The 7,700-nt window shown below is 39.4% G+C and overlaps 1 protein-coding gene across 1 annotated transcript; it reads left to right on the top strand.

Annotated features, from left to right (window-relative positions):
- Positions 1-1,116: 1,116 nt before the first annotated feature.
- Positions 1,117-2,205, top strand: LOC149266832 (uncharacterized). The gene has a single exon (XM_089409262.1). It carries the CDS (start codon positions 1,117-1,119, stop codon positions 2,203-2,205), a length of 1,089 nt encoding a protein of 362 aa, XP_089265388.1.
- The last annotated feature ends 5,495 nt before the right edge of the window (positions 2,206-7,700 follow it).

Raw genomic sequence — 7,700 nt, 5'->3', positions numbered from 1 at the left:
TTGCTGAGATCATCCGCGTAGCATCCCATTTCCCGAGGTTTGTTAACAATGAAGACTTGGAGGATCTTAATGCACCGGTCACCATGAATGAATTGGAGCACACCATAAAATGGTTTCAGAAGGAAAAGAGTCCTGGCCCCGATGGATGGACCATTGAATTCTATCTGGCCTTTTATGACATCATTGGAGAAGACATCTTGAAGGTGGTGGAAGAGAGCAGAACCTCTGGTCAGATCTATCATGCTATTAATACCACCTTCATTGCTCTCATACCTAAATCAGACTCTCCATCATCCTTCGCTGATTTTCGTCCCATTTCGCTATGCAATGTTCTCTATAAGATCATATCCAAGATCATTGCAAATAGGATCAGACCCATTTTATCCAAACACATCGCTCCACAGCAATTCGCTTTCTTGGAAAACAGGCAGATTCATGAAGCCATTGGCTCTGCACAGGAAGCCATTAACTCTATTTGGACTAAGCACCTTAAGAGCATTCTTCTCAAAATTGATCTCTCTAAGGCTTTTGATAGAGTCAGCTGGCTTTACATCAAGATGATTCTCATCCATCTGGGCTTCCGCATCAGCTTATCACTTGGATTATGGCATGCATTACTTCACCAACTTATAGTATTCTGATTAACGGCGCTGCATCCCATTTCTTCCACTCAGAGAGGGGACTCCGTCAGGGATGCCCCCTTTCCCCCCTCTTGTTCCTATTGGTAACAGAAGCGCTCAGTCGACTCATCATTTCTGCAAAAAGGGAGGGAACTATCCGAGGCTTAAAGATCTCAGAAGCATGTTTTCTAACACACCTTCTATTCGTGGACGATGTCCTTATTCTCCTTGATGGAAGTATCCGGGACACCTCATCCTTCAACAGAATCCTTAAACTATTTTCTCACGCCACGGGAATGGTGGTAAATCAGGAGAAGTCCTCCATCACTTTGGTAGGTACTTCTGTAGCTGAATCTTATTCGGCTATGCAGGCTTTTCCATTTATCACTCAGCCTCTGGATCGAGGTCTTAAATACCTTGGATATTGGCTAAAGCCTACAAATCAAAAAATTGCTGACTGGGTGTGGCTTGTCACCAAGATTGAAAAGAAAATATCATGTTGGTACTTCAGATACCTCTCCAGAGCGGGAAGGTTAACTCTGATCAAATTAGTGCTGGAAGCGACCCCTGTATTTTGGATGGCATTAGCATGGATCCCTCGGAACATCCTCTCAAAGATTCAAAGACTATGCAACAGATACTTGTGGGCTGGAAAGGAAGAGAAGCGCACCTTTGCTTGGATCTCCTGGAGCAAGATTGCTCTCCCCAAGAAATGGGGGGATGGGGATTAAAGGACCTGGCATCCTTTGCAAAAGCTCTTGCTGCAAAGATGGGTTGGGCGCTGCTGACTTCCCACAGTCTATGGACTGACATAGCATACCATAAGTACATCTGGCCTCTCGACATCATCGATTGGGCTAGACTTCCAAACTGGAACAGAACGGGCATCTCTTCCATATGGAAAGCCCTCCTACACTCCCTCCCCCTTCTCAGAAGCAATATCGTGTGGCGCATCAGAAGTGGAAACAGAGCTCGCATAGGTATGGACCCATGGAGTGGATGCGGAGGTAGACACAGGCTTCCACCAGATCTGATTGCCCTCCTAAACTCCCGTGGCATCAGGGTGCTTGCACAGATTGCTGATCCTGAGGGCTCTGACATACTACACCAGGCTTGGAAATCTGGCACTCAATTAGATATCCCGATCAGATGGCACGAACCCTGGAAAGAATATTGCGATGCCCTCTCTGAATCCCATATCAAAATTGTGGAAGGGCCGGATGAACTCATCTGGCAGATTGCTGATAGTGGGATTTACTCTCCTCGTGAAGGATATAAACTCATCATTAACCACAGAAAGCCGGAAGTGCTAGAAAGATGGTGGCACCAGATATGGAAGTTAACTGCATCGCCCAGATCCAAATTATTTTCTTGGTGTGTCCTCCGCAATCGCATTCCCACTGATGAATACCTCAAGCGTAGGGCAGTATCGGGACCCTCGCGTTGTGTGCTGTGCAAAGCAGACACAGAGACCACTGAACACTTATTCTTAAGATGCCCCATTGTTATACAAATTTGGCATAATATCAAATTTCACATACAGTACTCGGGAGACTGGTCTGGTACAGACCTTATCAGCGCTTAGATAGATTGGGGGAACAAACACAGTGGCTCGAAAATTGTAAACCTCCCTATCATTGTTAACTGGTCTATTTGGAAGTCCAGAAATAGAATGATTTTTGATGGATGGAGGCTAGGTGGCCACTCGTTGAAGCTGGCATCATCACAGCATACAACGAATTACCAAATCCTCCTCCCACAAAACAACGACGGCCGACCTCCCCTCCCAATATCGACATGGCTCGCCATGGGCTTACTTTGACGGGGCTGCAAACGAACATGGCTGCGGAGGGGGTATCATTTTACACATATCCTCGAGGCACTTCTTTCATATCAAAGTAGGATTGGGGGCTGGCACAAACAATTATTCTGAGCTCATTTCTCTCCGACATCTGTTACATTTTGCACTCAGTCACCAATGCACCAGCATCAACATATTTGGCGATTCTCAGATTGTTACAAACTGGGTCAATAGAGATACCACATGTCACTCACACACTCTAAATGTATTGCTTGATGAAGTATTTATACTAAAGGATGCTTTTAACTTTTTACACATCTCTCATATATACAGAGAACATAACCAGACTGCTGACAAGCTTTCCAAGGAGGCCGCGGTGATGGAGAATGGGTTATGGGAAATCACTGAATTTTTGGATCAGCAGGAGCAGAAATACTACCATCAGCCATATATAGACCCGACATATCCTACTGCGGGTCAACAGGCGACATAACATAACAGTTTTATGAGGATTTGACTGCACAACATGATATAATTTGAAATAGACAGAGGATTGCCAAAAATGGCACCAATTTTGCACAATTTTTGAAAATGTAACAGACAGATATACAGCACAGACATGCAAATTTTTTGCGAAAATGTACAGAACAGTTGGCATATGCATCAAAGCATCTACATATGTAATCTTTCATATTTATAATGAAATATTACGGATTTTTCCAGTGGAAAAAAAACATAAATATCAAATGGTAATTATTTACTGACAAGATAATTGACAACAATTAATTTTTTACTTTTATTTTTTGTGATTGACATGGTGTTTGTAGGTAAAAAACATACAACTATTATGGATATATGTTAGCTTAATTCTACCTAAAATATGTTAGATTACACATGAATACCATGGGTCATTTTAATTTCAATTCTTTTTCAATTTCTTTATCTCACTATACAATGTATGATGTAAAATAAAAGTGAAATTGAACTATTTAATTTATGGATTAAAGAAAAAAAAAATTCTTAATAATATTATCACAACATGTCTTTCCTATACATATATTAGTTGACAGATATATTTTTTTTATTTTTTTCACATAATGTTACATGAAAACATCTCCCTTGTGTATTGGTTGTTGTAACACCATGATGCATTAACTAATGTTTCTTGTTCGGTGGTGATTACCTTTTTTACCTTGCATAACTTAGTAAGTGTGGTTGTTGTTTAAAACTTTACATCAAGTTAAAATTATTAAATCCCAAGACCGACGGAATGATGTTATGGCTTGTAGGTCAGAGTTGTGAACCAAGAACGTAAATAAATGAAAGTAATAATAAAATAAAATTTAAGAAAAATGATTCTGATAATTTCTAGACAATTAGAATGAGTTATGTTTTTTTTCTCCTTCTCCTTTTCCTAGAGTAGGAGAGAAATTCTATCTTAGTGGAAGTTTTGAGGATCGCATCATAGGGTGGAGGATATGGAGAGAAAAATGAAAACTTGAACTTGTTATGGTTCTTGACATCAGGTAGATTATTTGTTAAGTGAGGTTCTTGAGGTGAACAAAGAGTTAGTGGAGCCTCAGGATGATTCAGAAGGGTATAGTAATAGATTGGACTGGTGAGTCATGAGGTCAAGGTACAAGATACCTCTAGGACAATTTATTTCCAAAATTTGTTGTGAAAGGAAAGGCTCAAGAGTAGAGACAGGACGTAAAATCCAGTCTCAATTTTGTGTGTTGAAAACTTTCCTAATAACTGACATTCATCGTGCCTTCAAAGACAAGTATTTTTTTTCTAAGTAATATTGTTCTATTGATATGGTACAAAAGGAAGTTACAGAAAGGCTTGACCTAAAAATTGTTGAGTGTCAATCATCACCAAAAAATGAATCAGTCTATTTTGCACTGCCCCAACATAGGGGAAACCAGTCTATTGAACCATAAAGACTACTCCAACATAGGGGAAACCAGTCCATTGAACCAGAAAGAACCCATACATGGGTAAGCATTGTTGTTCCAAAAAGATGGAGAGAGAATTAGCATATCTAGACCCAAAAGCAGGTATCCTAAAAAAGACTGCTCAAACTTAGACATATCCACTTGGAAAAACGATGAAGAAACCGGTAGCCACGCATTAAGTCGAAGGATCCTCTGGGCCTGGTTCCTCTTCGATCCAACATGCGAATTGGTACCAATCATCATTTGCATTAGACACACCACGTCTCTGAGTTGGTGGAGCCTCCTCAGCACCACCTGTGCCCATTTGCATATCAGAAATGTCGTTCAGTCTACTTCTGGAAGCCTTTGTGTCATTATGTTTGCCTTCCTCAGTTGAAGGACCGCCAGCGATAGACTTGACATGCAGAGCCACTCTGCCTTTGTTATTTTACGTATTGCCAAGAATGTTGATGCCGCGGCTACTGGAAGCCTCTCTACTCTGCTTGTTCTTGAACCTAGACAAAGGAGCTTGTGGCTCAAACTCTTCCGAGAAGGAAATTGTTACAGTAGCAGTGATTATAGGCTGGTTTAAGGTGCTGCAAAAATGAAACTCAGTGCTGTGGGGAGCAGGATAAGGTGGAAGAGGGAAATCCGCAGAGTGGACGGCTATGCCCCTCCCTTCAGTGGCTTGGAATCTACCACGACCCTTGCCACTTCTGGTATTTGGGTAGTGGCTAGAGGGAGAGTTGAGAAGATTGAGAAAATCAGTGGAGGAATCAAGGGAAATTGTATCAGAGCTAGTCGAAGCGGGAGTGCGGATGATGCCTCCGTGGGTTCCGCCACACCTACTACACATATGATGCCTAATGCATGCCATAACAGTATTAAGAGTTGGGTTGAAAACAAAGGAATTGGAAGAGTGTTGAAGCGAAGAGTGAGCAGGGGAGTTATGAGCTTGGTCTAAGACACAGAGGCTGGAGTGCGAGAAATGAGATCCATTGCCGAGGTATAGGCGAGGAAGTAACCAGCATCAGCTGCCAGTCACAGTGCGAATGCAAGGTTCAGACACCTGTAGAGGTCAAACACCATGGAGTAAAGGAGGAATTGCATACTACTGTGCAGGAGCCATGGCTATGAGGGTGGTGAAGATGTCTCAGCCTTTGAAGCCATTTAATGTCCTCTATGATTTGTTATGAATTCGCTTGAGGTTGGCATTGGGGATGATGTTGGCAGCCATATGGCCATCCTGTCTGTCAGCCAACCATCTAATCATATTAATTAACAGCATTGACACCCGCATCTTGGTCTTTCAGAGATAAGTATGACTGTACATATTTAATCTTATTATAATTTGTAAATATAGTTGTGTGTGTATAGTTAAGTAAATTTAATAGATGGAGTAACCTGTCTAAAGAATTTTTGTGTTGGTTTGTGCGTTCTTGAATGAATTAAAAATTGTATCGAAATGCACAACTTGTATTAAAATTGAATAAATTGTATTAGCATACATTGATTGTATGGAATGAATATATGGTATTTGATTAAAGAGGATTTATGGAAATTATTCTTTACATAGTACTAGTGGAACTATAAATACTAAATTATAAATAACAAGAGTGTACATGATGTGCCTTAAATAAGAGTTACAACCAAGTACATAGACAGGATAGTTCCCAACTGAAAATACCTACCGCACAACCAGAAGTAAAACCTTATGTGGCCCAGAGGTGTCCAATTGGGTCGAAAGGGAATGCTAAGTATAATGGCTATAGGAAGGCAAAATGAGAGGTAGCCCAAATAGGTAATAATGACTAGGGCTAGAAATTATGTTATTGAATTATACGAAGTCATAAGAATTTTACAACTCAACTTGCTGAGGATGAATACAAATTAATAGAGCGAGCCTAAGTTAAAAAAATATGTAATATGCTAAGCAAATGAATAGAAACTTGTAGGGTTTATAACTGAAAAATGTAACATAGTTTCTCTTAACTCAACGTATTAAGTGTACTCAAAATAATATATTAGATTCTAAAGCTCTTGAAGGGCCAAAAAAGGAGCAACATTAAAAATGTAATGAAAAAACACTTTTTGAGAATACAGGGTTTGGAACTTAACACATGGGAAGTGAGAAAAGTCTATGTTAAGTAATAAGCTAGGGGAAATAATTGCATCATCACCACGAGACAAAAATTATTGAAACATGTAGCTAAAGCGTCATAACCCTAACAATGATATTGTGATGGTATTGCTAAAAAATTCATATATATTTATGTATGTGTTCATGTAGAAGTGTAGAAAACCTGCCTGAAGACACACATTAGCTTACTTGTATGAGGGAAATATTGCTAAGTCAATTTCGAGCTCGCTAATATCCTCTCTCAAAAAGAAACCTGCATGGATTAGCAATAGGGAAAATAAACTTCTTGAATGGAGTTCAGAAATGAGATTAAGAAAAAAAACAAAAAAAACCCTCTTGTGTTAGGGAGGATTACCATGTTGTGTGAGGACGCACTCTAAAAGAAATATCAAGATTAGTAAAACCCAACTGCACCCAGAAGCTCGAAGCACCATACCAGGAAACTTAATAACTCGTTCTTGAGCTAACATAAAGTCTTGCAGAAGGATAGTACCTGTAGTACCAATTTCCCCAATTTTTCAAATACCTAAGAATAAAACAAGAACAAACCTAGCCAACAAACTAAAAATGTGAATGGATTTCTAACCACAAGAAACAAAAGACCATATTCATTCTTAGACTCCAATCTTACACAGGTGACTACGTAAATGAGGTCAATCAAGTGGGAGGAGGATTAGGGTTAGTTACCTTAATGAGTTCCAAAACAAAGTTGATGGTTGCATTATCTATATACATTCCACAGTGAAGACAGAGCCACCTGCCATTCATACTACTTCATAACTGTCAGTGGATGGATACAACGATGGGATTCCAACATGAAACTTTATTCGAATTTAATTTAAATTATGGGAGCTGTGTATAAGGTCCATAGAGCTGATATACAATATCGATTATGTATAATAAAACCAAATATTTCATTGTAGACAATCAGTAATATTGACCATTAATGTGTATCTGTGTACCCGGTGTGGTTATGACTTATGAAAAGAATTTCCTTAGCATGCATTGGGAGTTGTTTTCAAATGAAAATTTAAATGTTACATGTAAATTTTGATAATGCTCACAACATAGGCATTGCTGAGTGTTTTTTTTTGTAACCTTAATTAAATATTTTTTTTACATGATGAACTATGGTAAATGTTAGAGGATGTACATGTTAAAAGTGGTATCAAAGCCAAGTTATCAACACTGTGGCCTAAATG

This window comes from Pinus tabuliformis, chromosome 6 (assembly GCF_031772625.1).
Source record: "Pinus tabuliformis cultivar Carrire ecotype Pingquan chromosome 6, CPIR1, whole genome shotgun sequence".
NCBI lineage: Eukaryota > Viridiplantae > Streptophyta > Pinopsida > Pinales > Pinaceae > Pinus > Pinus tabuliformis.
The sequence above is the reverse complement of the archived record's forward strand: the minus strand, read 5'-3'. Positions and strand labels throughout refer to the sequence as shown.